Source organism: Pleurodeles waltl, chromosome 10 (genome assembly GCF_031143425.1).
Source record: "Pleurodeles waltl isolate 20211129_DDA chromosome 10, aPleWal1.hap1.20221129, whole genome shotgun sequence".
NCBI lineage: Eukaryota > Metazoa > Chordata > Amphibia > Caudata > Salamandridae > Pleurodeles > Pleurodeles waltl.
The window spans coordinates 965,284,764-965,304,601 of NC_090449.1; the positions used below are offsets into that span (position 1 = coordinate 965,284,764).

A 19,838-nucleotide genomic window follows, 5' to 3' on the forward strand; every position below is an offset into this window, starting at 1 on the left:
ACAAAATCTAAGTATCTGTACATCTTTTCTAATTTGATCTTAATCAAATTCCACATAGCATACTGCTTTACAGACAGTGGCTCATCAAAAAGATCCTCCTACTACAACAAGTGATCTCTGGTATGTACTTAGCTACGACCTAAAGCTAGGCACATTCTAATTTAAATACATACCACAATGGAATAGAAAATCATACAATTTGCCAATAATTACTCTTTTCTGCAGCAACAATATTTTGATCAGCCAAGCACTATCATAAATTTACATATCAAAACTATAGTTTACTGGAGAATTTTTTGCAATTTCGTTTGCTTACAATACATATGAATGGAAAGGACATGCACAGATTTACTTACACTTTGTGCTAGATTTGCTTTACTTTTGTAAAACAATCCTGGTGCAAAGTTTTGTATTGGTATTTCCTTTCCAATGCAAATCATGATTTACTTGTAAAGCTGGCCAAAGTAACACAAACTAGTGCTAATTCCTACTTTTCACAGTTTTGCATCAAGGCGAATTTTCATGAATGGTATGTGGCCGTTTCTGTGTAACCTCTTATGGGGTTTGACACAAATCTCTATCCGCAAAAAATTGCGGGCAGGGATTTTGCGCTAAAATGTATGCCACCACGAGGCAGGTGTAATGGAGGAGAAATGTTTTACTTATGCCTACTTTTAAAACATTGTGTGGGTGCTGCATTGTACAGCACACATAAAAAGTAGGGAAAGCATTCAAGTATAGTTTTGTACTGAGCAGATTCCTAGCTAGTAGAAAACCTATACTTCACAGAAATCACACACCCTCGCACTAAGGTACAAGGGTGTCTCGTTGGTGCTTGGCAGCCAAAAGTGCACCAGAGCTGGGTTAGAGAGCAACAGCATTATACCTTAGAAGCTATGATACTGTTTTTTCCTTTTCCTGTGACCTAGCGCAGTGCTGCAAGTTTGGTTGCCGTGGTGTGTCGAGTGAAAACCTAGTAAATATACACACAGTGTTTAAATAAATTCCAATGATGAGCTTATTCAACTTTCTAATCTATTTTTTTTCAACTGTATCGTGAATGTGGTCTACCAAACCAAACCTTACAATTAATTCAGTATTAAAATATTTTAATCTGATAATGCATTGACAATCAAGATTCATGTCAACAAAGATGGTGTATGGGCATAATCTTTGAACTGCATAAGAATAGACACAATTAAACGGGTAACATTTATCAATAGAGAAAAGTATGAAAACTTCAAAACAGAAGAATAGGGACGTACATTGTACACTGATAAGAGAAATTGTGTTCTCTCTCCTGATATGTAGGTTAAAACATTTATTCTGATTCATATCCAGAACCAGAATCATCTTGCCACCAAAGTAATAGAACAAAACATCTCATGATCTCTTTCTACCTTTAAAACCTAATTCAAAAGGACAATGGGCCTCATTTCAAGTTTGGCAGATGGGAAAGCTCGTCGGCCAAACTCCTGACAGGGTGTCCAACACTTTCGTGGCAACTACCCCACCAGAGTAATTATGAGTTGCCCTCTAGGTGGGTGGGAAACAGACTACAGCATTGTCTCCGGCTCCTAATCAAGCCGGCGGCAATGCTGTAGCCCGCAGGATGCACCAGCACCCTTGCAATGTTCACTGTCCTCAAAGTGCATGGGCAGTGCAAGGGCCCCCCTGTGGCCCCCTGCACCTGATCTCCGACAGCCTTTTCATGGCAGTGTTACCACCATGAAAAGGCTGGCAGAGAACAAGGTTGTAATCCGCAATGCAGCACTTCATGCAGTGCTGCCCTGGTGGATTATGATCTCAACCACCATCAGGCCACTGGGATCATGGATCCTGGCAACGCTGGTGGTTCCCTGGCAGTTTGACCACCAGGGTTTTGATGTGGCGTTCGGACCACCATAACATCAGCAGTCCTGACCACCAATGCTACACTAATAATGAGGCCAGATGTCTGGTATTTTCAAAAATTGACATTTCAGTGCTGTGTGTAAATCCACAACTAAACACCAAGGTTCAGATTTACTTCCATTTTGTGCCCGGTTTGCATCAGAAAGTTGATGTAAATTTGTGCAAAATAATTATTTTGAATTTGGAAAGTTGCCTGACACTCTGTCCTGTTTTGCAGTACTTTGGTTCAAGGGGACATTCTATGGGTTATATATGGGTATTACTATGCCATCACTCACGTTTTTTTTAAACCAGGTTGAACAGTGGGCAAGGTTTTGCATAATGCTTCTTTCAAGCTGGTGCTACCAAATTAAATGGTTTGATTTTTCTAAACGTTTCCAAATTATGCTTATGTGCTGCACTCAATACAACATATCTAAAAAGGGAAAGATTTAATAGTGCATAGGCATGTGCATGGGGCTAGGCAGCCTGATTGTGCACCAGCGCTAGACAAATAGCAGGACAGTGCTTTATCTTAGTAGCTTGCCACTCTATCTCACCGCAGCACAGCAACTTTGTTGCTGTCACGTGTTGCATAAGTTTTTAGTAGATCTGCACACAGGTACTGGCCAGTAACGCAGGTGTTTCACTACTTCCTCTCATTTTAGCCCAGTGATGTCTTGTGAGCAATGAATTATAATTAAGAAGAATGATAAAACAGATTAATATCATATTATTTACAGTTTTTAATTTTATTTTCCAAGAATAGCACTATCCAATGATAATTACTTTTTCCAAAGGACAGCAACATGTTTACTTGTTCATTGACACTAAATAGTAATATCAATATCACATCTGGGGCATGACATTTACATTTAAACATTAACTCGTAATACCATTAATATTTTCAAATAATCGATTTCGCATCTATTCGCATTGTTGGTTTTGTTATTCAGCGTGTCTATGAGGCACAATCTGTACGAGCTTCTGTAAAAGTCCAGCAGTTGCATTTCTGAAAAGGGCACACCTTTCCTACAATGAATTCTTCTGAGAAGTTGCTACAACATATTTATCAGAATAAACGCAGCCCTCGGTTAGGCTTAACACATACATTATTCCTGTGCTGATTACTTACCTTGTGCTGCAAACTTTAACTCTTTGGCATCTGTGACAGTGGTCCTTTTTTCTGACTGCTTCTTCTCAGCTCTACGGTGGCTTCGTCTTTTCTTTGTTTCTCCCCAAAGGTTTGACCCACCGTGCATGCTTGGAATATTCAAAATAGCAATTCCTTCCAATGAAATGTTGTTCAGATCCATTTGAATCCCATCACACTAAATAAAGACGGGTGGAATATGAAAGAGTGGTTAATAATATATTGATTCGTGTAGTTAGCATTATCTGCATCTTTGTTTGAAAGAGTGTACGTAAACATGTTCAAATAGAGTTCAAATACAGACTGCTGTAAAAATCATACCATCTATAACGAATAATCTGCTGATATTCCATTGACAACACTTTTTTATTTTTAATAAATGAACAAATGAGATTGCCAAGATTGATGCAAATATTAAAATACTTGCATGCAATTCTCAGGCAGGACTATAGTGACTATGGTAAATCACGATAAGCTCATTCCAAATTTCTTTGACAAATAAATGATAACAATATTTATAAAAAGTAGATGGAGAATGCGCTTTTGACCACAATATAAATCGAATTTCTGCAGTGTGTCACAATTTCCAAAGACAATGAGTTGCAGGTTTGGTTTTATTTTCATAAGGAAATCATATATAAGTGCCTCAAACTATATCCAACAAACTTTGAAAATTCTTGTATTCTTTCTTTAATCTTTATTACCAAAAATGAGAGAAATAGTCTTAAATTAGAGCAACATTGTCATTTTTGTAGAATGTGGAGGAATTCAATTTATCACAATTGTGTACATATGTAACATTTATATTTAATCGTAATTGAACTGAAATTATTCCTCCTCAAAGTGAGAGAGACGTTTACTTCCCCTGGACACACTTGCACTTTAGAATGCACTTTTGCTCCTGTTTCTCACTTGTGTGCAATGCGTTAACACATTTATGCTGAACATCTGTTTTTTACTATATATTGCATTTTGCAGTATCACAGATATGTGAATATGGAAATCTAGGGGCCTAGGGTGGACAAATAAGACTGAGAGGAGAATGATCCAGCCTGAGAGTTATCCCATGGGAGCAAGCATGCTTAACCATGCTTAGCCATGGCAAGGCACCTCACCCAGGAGGGGCAATTCTTGTCATTTCAAGCCCTAAGACAGCAGTTTAATATCCATGAAAGGCAATTCTTGATATATGAATGGTTATGGCACACTTTGCAAACTAAGGGGGCTATGAATGACAACCAGCTTGATATGGACAGGCTCCTCCAATCTTTGTATACCATTGGTGAAAGGTGCTGGCTGGTCAACTGGTTGACTAAAGCTCTTTCGGGTCACAATCCGACCTTCTTAAAATCCATCTAAGATGCTCTAAGATAGGGAATGGGATAGGGCCCTAGAGTAACCCAAGCTCACCACGCGGAATGCAAGACTGAAAATAATTCATATTGCATATGGCTTATCTATTCCAACCACACAGTCTTAGAATGTTCTTGACATCAACAGCTTCTCGTGCCCACTGTGGGGCTGATGCTGGGGAATTCCAGCAAATTCCCTGGGACTGTCCTCAGTTAATGCCTTTGTGCTTCGAGGTAACACAGAGTCAGATTCAGGTAATTTGCCTCTTGTGCATTGATTCCTGGGAGGCCAGGGACCTGAGTATTTACAAGACACCGAAGAGGCCAAAGTGGTTGCTAAATTTCTTGACCTAGCTCTGATCTCCAAAAGGAGCCATTACACGAAATGGAAAACTACATGCCACCCACGCTATTGATTCATTGCCCAAGCCTTGGTGACCCGGGCCAAAGGTGAAAGCACTGCCCTTCATAGGGAGGAAGCTAAGGGCCTTCGTAGATGACCATTAGCCAGAGAATGGGACACACTTCTCTCTGACCTAGTTGCAGCACCCAGTGATTTCCCCTCTCCGCCCTACATGCAACTCCTTATTATTTCCTTCTCGCTGAACCCTCTGAGCTTCATGTGCCTGTTTGATAACCCTAGGATACACTGGGGAATCAGCTGTAGAATAGCCCCCAATTTCCTTCATCCTTCCAATGCTCAAACCCACATGCTGTTTATCTGTAGTCTTTGAATCCAACTTGTTTTTACACTAGGTAACTTTTCCCTGCTCTCCGGTTCAATTTGTTCTTATCTAATTTTTCCTTATGATGCTTCTGGCATCTTTGGCCAGCACAATAGTCATGCCATCAACTACAGAGGCTGTAGGTGAAATTGCTGACATGTGTCACTAGGTAGTGTGGTGTAGTTGAGTTAGCTTACCCACATCAAGCTCAATGTATCACGAGAAAGGAACAGGTGAACTGCTTCTTTGGGATAAGATGTGTATGCAAGAACAGAGTAGAGCTGGAACTGTAGTAAGCTCTGCTTGACTCCATAAGCTAAAGCGAACATAGATCAAAAGTTCTGAAGGAAAGACAGTTTGGTGCGTGGAAGATTATTTTCTAAAAAAATGATTATGTCTACACAGAGCTAAGCTCATGTGTCACAAACCTGGAGGATGGAACTCATGTAGTCACAACATGTAGATACTTGTCAGTGGATACTGCCTCAGAAAAGTTTCCTCAGCCCAGTCTTTCTGACAGGGATAAGAAATACAAATTGTAACAATTCGCACAATGAACATCAGCTTGAAAATATGATGTTTTGGTTAAACGTAGGCAGGGTCACAAGAGTTCTTTAAAGGAGTTTGGATCCAAACAAATGATTCTGCATTATTTGAGAATTGGCATGGGCTAGTGCCATTGTGGAGCATTCCATACCTCTTTTTTCTGAGAGAAATGGGGAGAGAGAACAACTTGATATGTTTGAGGAAATTAATATTGGCCTTGGGGTAAGGTCTGCAGAAGTTGCTAGAGAACAAGTCACTTGGGTTTGGGAGAAATAACTAAATGTCCACAGATATGGGAATGGGAATGGGAGGTTAAGCCTGAAAAAGTACAGGCCATCATACGAGGAGTACAGAATGTGAGAGCTAATGTAGCAGGACTGAGCAAAATGATATTGTTGCATGTGAGTGGTGTGGTGCAGCAGCCCAAAGTTTCTAACATGTGGTCTTATAGGGCAGGATATAGCAGTCATGTATATGTGGGGAGGTCATATTATACATTTCACCTTGGTACCATAATTAGTTAATTTTGTTACAGGGCATAGAAGAGCTTTTAATGCCGTTTCAACCAGCAGAATGCATTCATGAAAACTGGGGATGCTAGACAGCATTGCTTTGAAGAAGAACAAATGAGCACAAAAGATACAGAGAGCCATTGAGAGCATGGCAGAGGTCCTGATTCAGGAAACTGATATTGGTGTGAGGTAGAGAATGAAAAGTTAGCTAGGATAATATCATGACTATTGGAGTGCATGTTTCTTTGCTAGATTGTGTAAAAGAAGGAGGGCAACAAAAAATGTGTTGGATGTAGTAAAGTGTATCTCTGTGAATTTGGTATGGGCAGCAGAAGGCCAAGCCCATGTGCATATTCAAACTGTGCAAATACAAGAACGCAGTGAACTTACAAATAATAGCCTTGTCACATGACCCAAGTATAGAATGACAAGCATAGAACTACATTCCCTTTCCAGCAATGAGCAGAAGAAGTGTGTAGTGCAGCAAGGTATTACCATGGGAAAAGCAATGAAAGGTGAGGCAATCTCAATCTCTGTAACAGTGCTGCTGGGAGAAGGAGGACATTGAGCATTACAGGTGTACTGATCTGTGAGGAGTAGTGAAGCTTGAGTAAGCCTCAAATGAAGAACATATGTGCTGACATCTGGAAGCATGCTAGGTGCAAATAAGAGCTGAAGATAAAATGGAAAAGAGCCATGATGGTGTGAAGATCAAGGAAGAAAAAAAGGAAAGGATATGTGTGTGTTATGTTGCTGACTACCTCAGTTCAATAATGGAACAAATCTAATGCTAGCTGTGCATTCAGAACAGGTCAAAAAAGACATCTGAAGAGCAAACTAGTTGTATTGTACTATAAGTGGAGCACTTAAAGAGATATTGTGGTGTCATCCAATGGTATATAAAAGAATCAAGGTTCTGAGACAACATTTAGGCGCGGATTTAAGAAGGCCTTGCGCTATTCTAACACCACATTAGCATCATTTTATTAGGGTAATTTGATGTTAGAAGGCCAAAAACGCCGCACCACATTTACAAAGTGGTGCAATGCATGCATTTGACCATATTGTAAACCTTTGCGCCACATTATGCCTGCCCCAGCCATAATGTATGCAAAGGGGGAGGTTCCCCCATTGGCGGGGAAAAATGGCAGAAGGAAATCTAAGGGATGTCCTTGCGCCATTTGTTTCAGCACTTTTAACGTCTGCTCAGAGCAGGCATTAAAAGGAGGCTTCCAATGGTTTTAATGTGCCTCTGAGTGCTTTTCAGGATTAGCGACAACATTTTTTACCCTAATCCTGCAAAGCACCGGACTAGCGTAAACTATTATGATGCTAGTATCCCTGACTAAAGCCATGGTGCACCATATTTTAAATATGGCACACACATGGTGGCATTGGGGGGGCGCTAAGGTGCACAAGAAAAGTGACGCTGCACTAGGTGAGGCGCCAATTTCATAAATCTGCCCTTCAGATTTTTAAAGTCAGCTGTTTGATAATTGGTTTCTTTCATGTCAGAGCATTGAATGTCTCTTTTCTGGCTAACTCTTTGATGTAATTCACAGAGCAAAGACTGTCCAGTTCCAAAGGGTCTAATTCAGTTGCAAGCTCATTTAAGCTTTTCATAAACCATAATGCTAGAGTACTTCCCAAGAAATAAGCCCCAATTCTTGTCAGGCCTAAAACAGAAGTTCAATAAATAAACATGGGATAATAACTACAGCACAGAGCAGACATCAATAACTTAATGAAAAATATGTATAGTATTTAGCAGCCACTAAACATATAAAGTCAAGACAAGCACTATAAAATGTCACAGGGCCTTTATAAAAACAGAGAACATTTTAAGAAGAAAATGACACCGAACTAGGGGCACTCTGCCAAAATATTGAATACAAAATATTGTGGGGCAAGAATATCATTACAATATTACTGTGATGCCAAGACTTTAATATTGAAAGTAAGAAGAGAGGCAATGTATGCGTTTATTTTCCAATACCATTGTAAGTCATATTATAGTTTAAAATATTGTTGTTTAATAATTGCTTAATGCTATGTTTTTGTTTTAATTATCATAACTATGTTTCTTTTTAAATTTTTAGTAGCAGGATATGTGGGTTATGGTTTACTGGGGAATGGAGTATTATTTAATGTGAACTTGATGTTTTAAAATGTATATTGTTTGTGATGTAATTTCTTTTGAAATATCTTTAAGTTAATTTTTACATTTTCATATACTTTTATATTTTTGAAATGTTGTTTTGTGAAATGTTTAGGAGTTGGTTATATTTTTTTTGGAGGGGAGTGCTTATTGTTATTTGCTATTTAATGAATTTAGTTTGTTAAGGTTTTTAATATTTTAATAACAATTACAATTTCTTAAATTTTTTGTTTTTTACATTTTATAAATGATTTATATATATATCATATTTTGTTCTTCTGTTTGGTAATATTTAATTGAAATAGTTTTTTATATTTTGAATTTAGGAAATTAAAATAATAAGTTGATATTTCTGATAGCTTTTCATTTAAAACATTTATGTGTAGTTTGTATTTTAACATTATTTTATAGTTATATGTATTGAATTGAATTGCAAAATATTCAGTTATATTTTAAAATATTTTATTATCCTAAATATATGGTTTATATTATAACGGGAGTAGTGAATAAAATTCTATCAAGAATCCAACCAATTCTTTGCTCAATGTGGCTTAGAATGAGCCCAGAATATTAAATATATTCCCCTCAAAATCTAATGCTTTTCACAAACTGGTGTAGATTTGAGTTGAAATAGTAAATCCACCCCCTCAGTTCTAGTGTTTTCCGCAATGTGGTTTAGTTTGGAGTGGAAATTATAAATATATTGTCTTCAAAATCAAATGCTTTCACCAGTGTGGCTAGGAGTGAAGTGGGAATAGTAAAATTGTCCCCACCCTCAAAGTCTGATAGTAATAGTAAATAGTAAAATAGTTTTAATTTGATGCATTTTATTCTAATTAATTTTGTTTAGCATTGTAACATTGTATCTACTACTTTGTTAGTTGAACACTTTATTTCGTGTTTTTCTATGTTAACTAGGAGAAGTGAGTTTTTTTTAACGTTTATAACATTTTTAGGTTGTACTTTCATAGGTGAAAGTAGTTTCCATGTTCAGACAGTAAATTGTTAATAACATGATTTGTTTAGCATTATAGGCTCTCAAGTGAAATCCTAGAATGACACACTGCTTTGTAAGGTGAGTTGTATTTGTTACATTCAGTTATTTTAGCAACATATACAATTCTGTACTTCTGTTCTTGTACATTTTGTTTTTGTTTCAACTTGTATTGATATAAATTTAAACTATAATTTTTACGTATGCACATTTTTTAACAACAAACATTTTTAACATCTATTTTTTTGTACTTAATTACACTTTTTAACATATACATTGAACATTTCAGATTTAAATTTTTTTATCATATCCAACTTTATTCCCAGTTAAAGAACTGAGCCAACCTTTCACTGCATTGTTAGTTTTTACCTGTTGTGCCATGGTACTGTCATAAACATTCTATCTTTATATGATACTAGGGTTAGCATCTGTGAACACAATGGTGCAGTCTGCTGAACCAAGTACCTTCTGTCAACACTATGGCTGCGCGCGCGCTCTAGGGCCCACCTGATGCCAGAATCCGTGCATTACTGTTTGCACCACACAGTCTTAGTCCAGAAACTGCCATTCGCAGAATCTAGTAGCTGCTGCAGTGCGCTATATGCACATTATCTTTTATTCATGGCATTGGTCCCAAGTATCTTTATAACAGCCATCTTGGTCAGGGCACTCTGGGTGTGGTACATTGGGCAGGACGCTTTGGGTGTGGCACTTGGGGCGTGGCACAAATCTATTTAAGTGACCCCGCCCAGTTCTCACTGCTCACTATTCTGAAGATCTCGTGAAGATCAGAGCTATTCTGTTTGAAGTCGGGTGTTTCCATGTTCGTGCTTGTTTACGGGGGATTTCCCCGTGTTGAGGCATTTGAAGCAGCACGTAGCAGACACTCAGGGCGGTGAGACAGATGGTGGTTTCTAGCTTCCATCATCCGTTTTCCTATTTAATAAAACTGTTTAAAGGTTGATATTCTTTTTTTGGGAGAAAGTAGTAATCTTTGGCAATCAGCTGTAAATATTTAAATTGATAACAATCTAAGTAAATGTTTTGCTGTTACAGCGTTACCACTTTCTTGTGGTCACTTTTCAACTTCAGCTGCTTACTTGTGGAGTTGCTCGGTAGCGACAGAGATACATTGTATAAGCCCGGTTATTCAGAAAAGATTTAAATGGTTATGAATAAATGCTAAGGCAATAATTTTGAACTCAAGGGAATATTTGATTATGGTTAATGTAAAATACAGACACAAACTGAAATTGTGTGTCTTGGAAAGTTTTTGAAATGTGAAGTAACATTTCTTTGAGTGAATTCCGTGTTAACCTTTAATTTCTTTAAAGTTATGAAAGGCGCTATGATTTACTATTGATCCAAGCGACCCCTGGATTTATAGTTGACAGATTCCGAAGAGTTCTGTAATTGATATTTCTGTGTAGTATCTGTGATTCTTGTTTCCACAGGTCTCCTTCCCCGCTGTACCCTTCTTTAACTCCCTACCCCCCACTTGGCCACTCTAAGACTCTGCGCTGCTCAGGCTTGTAGAGTTGGAGCTGCCAGGAGATGGGCCTATTGGCAACAATGCGTGTACCCTGAGGATTTGGTCTCGCTGACACCTTCAAAGCAGTCCATTAAGGGAGTTAATTTCCTCATTAGTAAGGTGATTCCATTAATCAGTGGTACTGTTATGCTACTTCAATCACAGGGGCATGGGCTGAGGCAATGAGATTTTTAGTTTCATGGTCAAATTCCGCATTTGTGAACTGTTCAACATCTAATGACGATATTTTCAGGCGTATTGAGATACTTCCACTAAAGTGGTAGTGTTAGCCTTGAAATGCTGTATGTGGATATATTTTTAGAGTGGTATAAATCATTGCTTGAAGTCAACAATTAATTTTTGAAAATTGTAATTGTTGGTTTTGGAATTTACTTAATTCGGTAGTTCTTGGTATGTTGCACTTTGTTTATTTCTTGGTTAAAAATCCTCTTATCAAGAGGACATTATTGTTTTGTTATTCTCCATGGATTGTGTAGAATTGTGTGACTGCTGGAGGGGATGATTTCAATGTGCAGTCCATCACCCACCTGTTCCTCTGTGTAAGTTTGTCATACAAAAGCAACATTTATGTATATCCTCAAATCTTTTTGAAGCAGTCAGTGTTTCTCTGATGACCTCTCTAGATGTGGCTATGAGCCATTTTAAGTTGGGAATTGCCTGTAGTATATTCAGGAAAATAGGGGGTGGTACTTATTAAGATTGTGCCACTAGACTCATGGGAGCTGACACTAGCTTCCCTGAGGTATTGTAATGTGTTTCTTAATTGTACTTCTGTTATAAATTTACTTCTTTTATTTCATTTTTTGTAGTTGCCCTCCCCTAACATGCATTAGAATAATTATTGACATTTTCCAGTGCATTCCTTGACTGCTTATACTGTACTTTCTTTGCTATTGTGTATTCCATGTAGTTGTTTATGTAGAATAATTATATTTTTCCATTCTGAGATCTTGTGTAAGGCTATGTTATCCATTTTGTATGTGTGTTATGCAATTTTTTTGTATTGATAATAATTGCACTTTTAGTAGTACATTATTTATGCAACAGGCAAATCAGGTATGCTTTTGATTATTTCAAATGTCACTTTAATATTTCTTTGATTTTGGTGGGATTAAGCACAGGCATTACTTTTGGACTGTAGGAAAACATTGGTAGTATTAGTTTTATACAGTAAAACGTTGTGTTTTATTGATTAACTTTTGTTTTGGTGCTATTAAGAGAAGTTGTTAGCTAAGAGGGTTAATATTGCTTACGTTTTACTCACTTTTTATGTGCAAATGTGTTAATGGAATTTGATATCTGTTTCCACTTTTATTTTCAGTAATGTTTTCTTTTTGGTTAGAATGGTTTTCTTTGTCAGTGTGTGGGAAAAATGAAGATAATATATATTTATTATTTGATTGAGGTATGTGTATGCAGTTTTTGTTAACTTAATTAAGTTTAAGTATGATTGATTTCACTTACTTGGAAATATTGTGTTGATTTTCTTAAGAGTGGCTTTTTCCTCTGTCTTCCGCTGCCTTTCAGCAATCAGGCAACTTGTCATCTCCTTGAAGTGCATGGTTTTAGTGAATCAATTTCTTAAATATTGTGTGAGCTTTTTATTCTGTTTTACAATTACTAAAGCATTGTAATTGGTTAACTGTTTAAAGTTTTATTTTAGTCGTTTATTAGTTGAGTTCTTTGCTTTTAAAATAGTTTTTTAACTTTATTAAAGGAAAATTAATGAGCTTGTGTTTGCTCATCCTCTAATATCAATTATTTAACATTTAATTAAATTCAAAATATGTTATATAAATGTGTGTTTCTTATATATATATATTATTATATATGAATATATATATATATATATATATATATATATATATCCACTGAAAAAAACAAAGGTTACAGGGACATTATAGTTAAATTCTGAATTTACTCGTACAAAATCATAGAAATTTAGCAGTTAGAGTTGGAGTTCTTTTACGTAATTGTAACTCGCGCTCTAAGGTAATTATAACTCGTGCATTTAAGAGATAAACAACTGCAGTTTTGTGACCACTCCATGATGCTTCTAGATATGCTTACATTTTGTTTGGAGAACATTATTTTCCTGTTTGGTGGTCAATGGTTTAAGCACATTTCTGGAACTGTGATGGGAAGCTGGTTTGATCCCAGTTATGCGGGTATATTCATGTGTTGGTGGAAGGATCAGTGCACCTGGACAGAGGCTGATTATGAACTAAATCTCAAATTCACCTGTAAGACACATACAGCAAATGTGGAATTTTTTGAATGAATTAGATACAGTGGAGGAAATTTACATTCCCATAGGCCTGTTTAGAAAAAGCACTGCAGGTAATAGCATACTGCATATCCGTAGCCACCATCCACCTAGTCTCAAGTGGAGCATCCTTTATAGGAAGATGCTGAGGACTAAACACAATAGCAGTACAACATAGGCCTTTAAGGCTGAGCAGGGTAGGATGTTTGCAAGATTCAGGTCCCAGGGATATCCCAGCAGTGTGATCAGGGCAGTATGGCAAAGGGTGTCAAAAGTTAATAGAGAAAGTTTATTAATACCTAAGACAAGGAGGAGAGGATTGAATGAGATCAGGTTTGTTACCACCTAAAGCAGTGAGTCTGAATCCATTAACCATGCAATGAGGAAACACTGGCACTTAATTAGAATGGATCACGTTATTGGCAAACTGGTGAGTCCTGTTCCATGTATTAGTTACTGAAAGAGCAGGTCCTTGAAAGACATGCTGGTACACAGCTGCCCCATTAAACCTTAGAGTGTCTTGGGTACCTGGCTCAAGAAGCAGCAGGGGTTTGATAAGTGCAGAAGATGCAAGGCATGCACCCACAGTTACAGCAGGAAGACAACTAACAAGAGGAAAGGTGAGAATTAAGAAATTCATAAATTGCAGTAGTGAGCTTGTCGTCTATGTCCCGGTTTGTCCCTGTGCACTGCAATATATGGGAAGTACTATCTTCCTGGTTAAGAACATGATTTTAGAGCACCTATGTGCCATATTTAACAATGACCCCAACTACCCCATTGCACGACATTGGCACTTGGTACATAATCAGACTACTGATAATATTTCATTTTTGGGAATTGACAAGGTCTTGATGAGTGCAAGAGAAGGTGACAGAGTGAATAGCTTGAGAATGATGGAATCTGAGTACATCGTCATGCTAAACAGTAAACAACCAGGGGACCTCAATCAAGATGATGAGTTACATATGCACATTGATTAAGAGTTTGATCACTATAGAATTAACAAGCGTGGCTTAATAGTTTCTGTCCCATAGTGTGAATCTCGAAAAAGTTTAGGGACAAATTTATTTCCTTTTATGATAACTTGCTTGCATTCTTTCCAGAAGTGCAATGACCCATGAGTACACTTTACTCACTCACAGCATACCAGAACCACTTTTGTGCCGTTTCTCTTGGGAACAATGATGTGACTATATTTTCTGATAATGTACTATTGAACTTTGACATAAACTTTTTTTTTTTTTTGGAGTTAATGTCCATACCAAGTAATGTAAATGGTGCCTGCTTTTTGTAAGTGATTTTTCTTGGGTAGAGCACTATTTTGGTGGTATTGGTCATTAACTACTGTTGTTGTCACTTGTTTCCCAAGTTGTTGTCATTTGTTTAGCATATCTTTGGAGGAAAACTAAATATTGCTACTTTTAGGCCACTTGGCATGGCTGAGCTGTTTGGGGAAAGCCATTATGCATGGCTAATGATATTCACCACGTGGCTAATAATGCAGACACTATCTATATGTAAATATGTATTTTCACCATGTGGGACTATATTTACAGCAATCAGGACTGTTTAAACACTTGGCTATTGAAACATTTACCCAGACTATATTTGTCTTTCCTCATATGTATAATAATGAATTAAGGTTTGAATTCATTTTTAGAAACAATATGATTATTTATGTTAAAAGCCTTGCAAAGGACACAGTAATAGTCTGTCTATTATGATGATGATGATGATGATGACAAACTGTTTTTTAAAGGAAGTAGGGCCCTGTCACTATTATGACTGTGACAGAGACCATTGCAGTTCAAATGTGTCAGCCTTTGTAATGAACTTTCACGGCCAATTGGCATCTCAGAGTGTGGGCGGTATTTCTGTGATTGGAGTTGCAACACAGTGGTATCTACATATCAAGTGGGTCCTGTTCCCACTGTCCCACACCATCCTTGCTAGGTGGACATAATCAGGTGTTTGCAGGATGGCAGATGATGATTTAAATACATATATAATGGTAATTTCTGATTTACGATTGCTATGGTCGTTTGTTTAGATTTCTTTAAATTTGAGAGTAACTATTTTTGTTAAATTAAGGTAGAGGTCATTTTTTTCAATATTTATTCAGTACAATATTTTTTTCATGGATAACAGCTATGCATTTTAATTGTTTTAAAGGAAAATGTGCCAAGAAAAAAAGTAAATCGCTAAACAGAAATCACTTTTCTCTGTTGAACAGGGCCTTAGTGCGATTTCACACTGACTGAGATAGAGCAGAAGTGCCCAAAACAGATCCAGTTGCTATTGGAAAGCTGGCATTTCCAGGAAAAGGCTCTCTTGCAACTTGAATGTGTCCCTGTAGCTACAAGGGAAGTTGGCAAATAGACCCCTAGAGTCTACTTTTTCATCCTAGGGTCAGGTGGGAGAAGATGGAGCTCCTCTGGCATCCACACAGATTAGCAGACCTGTATTGTCCTCCTTTTCTGTTCTTCCATAGGCCCATAAAGTGTTGTGATCAATCAGGGGTTAGGTGTCACTATTGTATAAATCCAAAGTGAGTGGATGAAAGTCAATCAGGGGCACTCCCTAAACAATGAGAAAACAAATCCAAGGACAAACCTTTTGTAGTACATCCTGATTTATTTTCTGTTAACTGTAACGAAGTGCAGTATTTTGTGTTAAATCGCCTAATAATCAGTAGAACCTTTCTACCCTTAGAGGTTGCTTGCATCCCAGTTAGGGGTATGTCTAGAGAAATGAGTAGTCTCTTTCTTCTCAACCACATAAAACTGATTCTATAATTAGCTTCCGCTAGCTGCTAAGCTGGCTACACTATACCCAGGGATCAAGTGATTTTTCTTACCCAGGTCTCCATTCATACTAACCTATGACTAGGCAGGCCTCATCTTGCTACTTTTCATTTTAATGACATTCTTGAACCCTCCCCCACTGCCCTTCCCAAGTTAAGATGAGTCATATATCCCACACCCATGTCATCCTGCCAAAAGCCAGTGTTTCTCCCTGGGAGCAGTTTTCTCATTAAGGGAAAAGCATTGACAGGGGCAATTGGTGGCAAGCTAATGCTAATTAGTCCACTGGAGCTTCAATCAGGCAAAGCCTAATTTACCTAAAGGTTACTTTTCCTTTTTATTTACCAAACGTCTAATTTCACCAGTTAAATAGAGTTTAATAAAAAGATGAAAAAGGTGATTAAATCATTTTTCTAGCTTATCTCAAACCAAAGTTGGGAAAATAGTACTTTAATTTCACTTTATTTTGTCTCATAGTATCAGTTACAGCCCTGTATAGCTTTCAAGGGCTAGTCACTGTAACAAAATGCCAACACTATATTCTTGAATGTATCATTTTTAAATACAAGGCATACAAGGCACACCATCAAATTCAAATTCAAATTTATTTCGGACGTGCATAATTAATGAAAACCATCACACTTTTGTTAAAAAAATAATAATAAAAGTGAACAATGAACAAAATAGAAAAATAAAAATATGAAAATACTTTATTCACTAAAATGACAGGAGGACCATAAAATACGTCTTATAAAACAAGTCTGTGGTTATAAAATAATAAAACCATGAACCTAAACATCAAATTCCCTCTGTGGCTTCATATGCAGACTATGATGTCATATTCTACCATTCATTTCAAAAGTGTGTGCGCAAAAATTAGTAATATTGCTTCTAGCAGTGGACATTGACTGGCCCAAGCAGTCATTGCTCTGTCAAACCTCCCATTGAGCTTTAATCTAGCTTCAAGTATTTCTAAGAACTTTACAGTGCACATGTTTAGGAGGGCAGCGATGATAGCTTGCCTCCACGTACCAGTGCAACTTGATTAAAGGGACCGTGCAGTAAGCTTCTACACTTGGGTAGCCTTGCCGGACAAATGCTAAGTATGTGTATTAGGATATCATTACCAAGGCACCCTATCTTGTGAACTACAAAGCCAACTTAGTGGTTACTTAGTTAGGGCCTCGTTACAACATTGGCAGTCACAGGGCCGCCATGTTGGCGGTGGCAGTCGCACTGCCAACAGGCTGGCAGAGAAGACTGCCATATTATGACCAACAGAATACAGCCAAAGTACCACCAGCACTGCCTGTGTGGACTAGCTGCCATGGACGACGGAAGGCACCCGCAGGCCAGCGGAAACCATGATTCTGCCGGACAGATTACAAGGTTGCACACCGCCAAGGTTTCTGCTGTGTTCACAAAACAAAGAAACCCAGGCAGAAACCAACTGTATAAAAGGAAACACTCACCTTCAGGAAGCCATACTCGTTCGGAGCCGCCATGAAACCAGAACTCCATGTCTTCCTGCTGCTCCTGCTCACCAGACAACAACAGCAACCATAAGTACACATACTCAGCTGTCACTGTTGTAAGTTGTGAAAGTATGTACGCGCACACAACATACCAATCGGGAACATGTGGTGAGGGAGACACACATACACAACCTGACACTGACATGCATATATATTAAAATTTGGAGCAAATATAATAATGTCTAAGATCATAGGCCAGTCTAATTTTAAAGAGTGCAACATGCACTTGATGCACATTTTGGTGCCCTGAACTTGACTCCTGACTGCCATGTAACCTCCACAGGTAGGGGCATCAAGTAGGCAGGCAGGCACCTCAGCGATTAGAGGGGGGACTGGAGGGGGGTTGGGGCTTTGGCCTGGGAGGGAGCCCTTTGGGATTGGGATGGAGGGGCTTAGGTCTAGGCTTAGGGGAGGGTTGGGTTCTTTTGGGAGGGGCAGACTTCTTGGCTCTTGGGAGGGGGACGGGCACGGGTACTTGCAGGGGGCCCCGGGTAGGCCTTGGAGGTAGAAGGGGCGGGCCTGGGGAGTCAAACAGTGTTTAGGGGTCTCATGGTGGAAGAGGAGTAGCGAAAAGGTCAAAACATGAAAGAAAAACTTTTTTGACCCACAGGGATGGTCACCAGTAGGGTCTTTGGGAGTGGAGGGTGAGGGATTGGTTTTCTAATGTGTCATTGTGGTTGTCGTGGGTGCGTGTGTGAGAGATGCATGCTTGTGGGTGAGGCTGTCTGTTGGGTGGGTGAGTGAGGGTGTTTATGTGTACAGGACAGAGAGGGGATTGAAGGTGCTGGGGGATGCCATGGTAGGTGGGTGACTGTTGGAATGGTGACTGCAGGTATGGTTGATGTGCAGCATGTAGGAATCTCAGTGGTTGTGATGTCTGTGGGTGTGGTGACTGGGGTGGATGTCTAAGGGTTTGCTGTGGTACTGTCTGTGGGTAACATAGGTATAGTGGCTGTACCTGTGAATGTTGGTGTGGTGTCTGCAGGTGTGTCATGTGTGCTGTCTGTGATGCTGGGTCAGTTGAGGTGTCAAGGCAGGTTGTGACTGTCGATGTCTGTGTAGGTGTATGTTGCTTGTGTTCAAGCAGGTGGTGTGGCTTGTGGTGCTTGTGTTTGTCTGAGCTACCCTTGGATGGTGAGGTGGATGCCTGCATGTCTGTCTGTGTGCTTTGGCTGGGTCATGGAAGAGAGGTTTGGAATTGGGAAGAGGAAGGTAGAGGGGGACGGAAGACAAAGGGTGACCCGCTGCTGTCAGTGTGGAGCCAGAGCCTGAAAGGATATCTGTAGGCCATCCAGTGCACTGTGATAGCCCTCCAGGAACACAGTACTCTGTTGGCCTTGAGTTGCCAGTCCCGGGATGGCATTCACAATGGATGACTGACTGACAGAGATCGACATCAGGATGTCATCAGCCTCCTCAATGAGGGCAGGAGGGCTGACAGGGGCAGAGGCTGACATGCCTGCGGCAAACGAGACGCCCACCCTCTTGGCAGAGCAGGCTCGGCAAACTGGGTGGGGAACTACATGGAGGGTGGTGGTAGTAAGGGGAGTGACGGCCAGAGATGGTGCTGGGATGGTCCCAGATGGGTCCACCACAGCCAGGGAGTGTCCACTGGAGGAGGATTATGATGATGAAGACGTGGATCCTGTCTCCCCCATGGCACTGCCCTCGCCCTCTGGGCCTCTGGGTCCCTCGGGTTGGTGTCGGTGGTCTCAGCACTCCGGGTCTAGTGGCCAGCAGCTTCCCCACTCAGCTGTGCCCCGTCTCTTTGCCTGCTGATGCACAGAAAGAGTGAGAGAGAGAGAGAGAGAGAGTCATCACATTCGTCACACACATAATACATCTTTGTTAAATAAAGCCCCAGATAAAAACCATTCACTGCCCACATCATGTCACAACAAAATACTTCCAACTTTCCCATATGAACACAGCTTCACCTGCAACATAAGCTGACTGTCGGACCACTACATCACCATCCCATGAACTCAAATGCATCATCCAAAAGATGTATTGACTACATCGCAAATCTATCCCCATACAGATCATCACTGCTCATCATCAAATCAGTCTAAGTAAATGGAGTTGACTGATAACACAATATCACGCCTGCTGCTATGCCACACCTGGCCAGTCCATCTCCAGTAGTCATGTTACATGAAAGTAAACTCATGTCACTTCAAATACGACACAGCATGTTGATTTCCAATCACATGCCTAACTGACCATTCTGTACACAATTTATACAATGGCAAACACCTGTGATGAAGACACTACATGTGGCATTCCCATACAGTGTGTATCAAAAATGACAGAGCATGTCATTGAAACATCTATCTAAATACTAG

General features: G+C 39.2%; 1 protein-coding gene across 2 annotated transcripts in view; it reads right to left on the reverse strand.

The window, feature by feature from the left end:
• DGKB (diacylglycerol kinase beta) overlaps nucleotides 1–19,838 on the reverse strand; it is a 2,237,541-nt gene that overhangs the window by 714,390 nt on the left and 1,503,313 nt on the right. For both annotated transcript variants that reach the window (XM_069211796.1, XM_069211795.1), the window contains one exon: nucleotides 3,029–3,224. In XM_069211796.1, coding sequence (XP_069067897.1) covers nucleotides 3,029–3,224 — 196 coding nt within the window. The remainder of the gene's footprint in view (nucleotides 1–3,028; nucleotides 3,225–19,838) is intronic.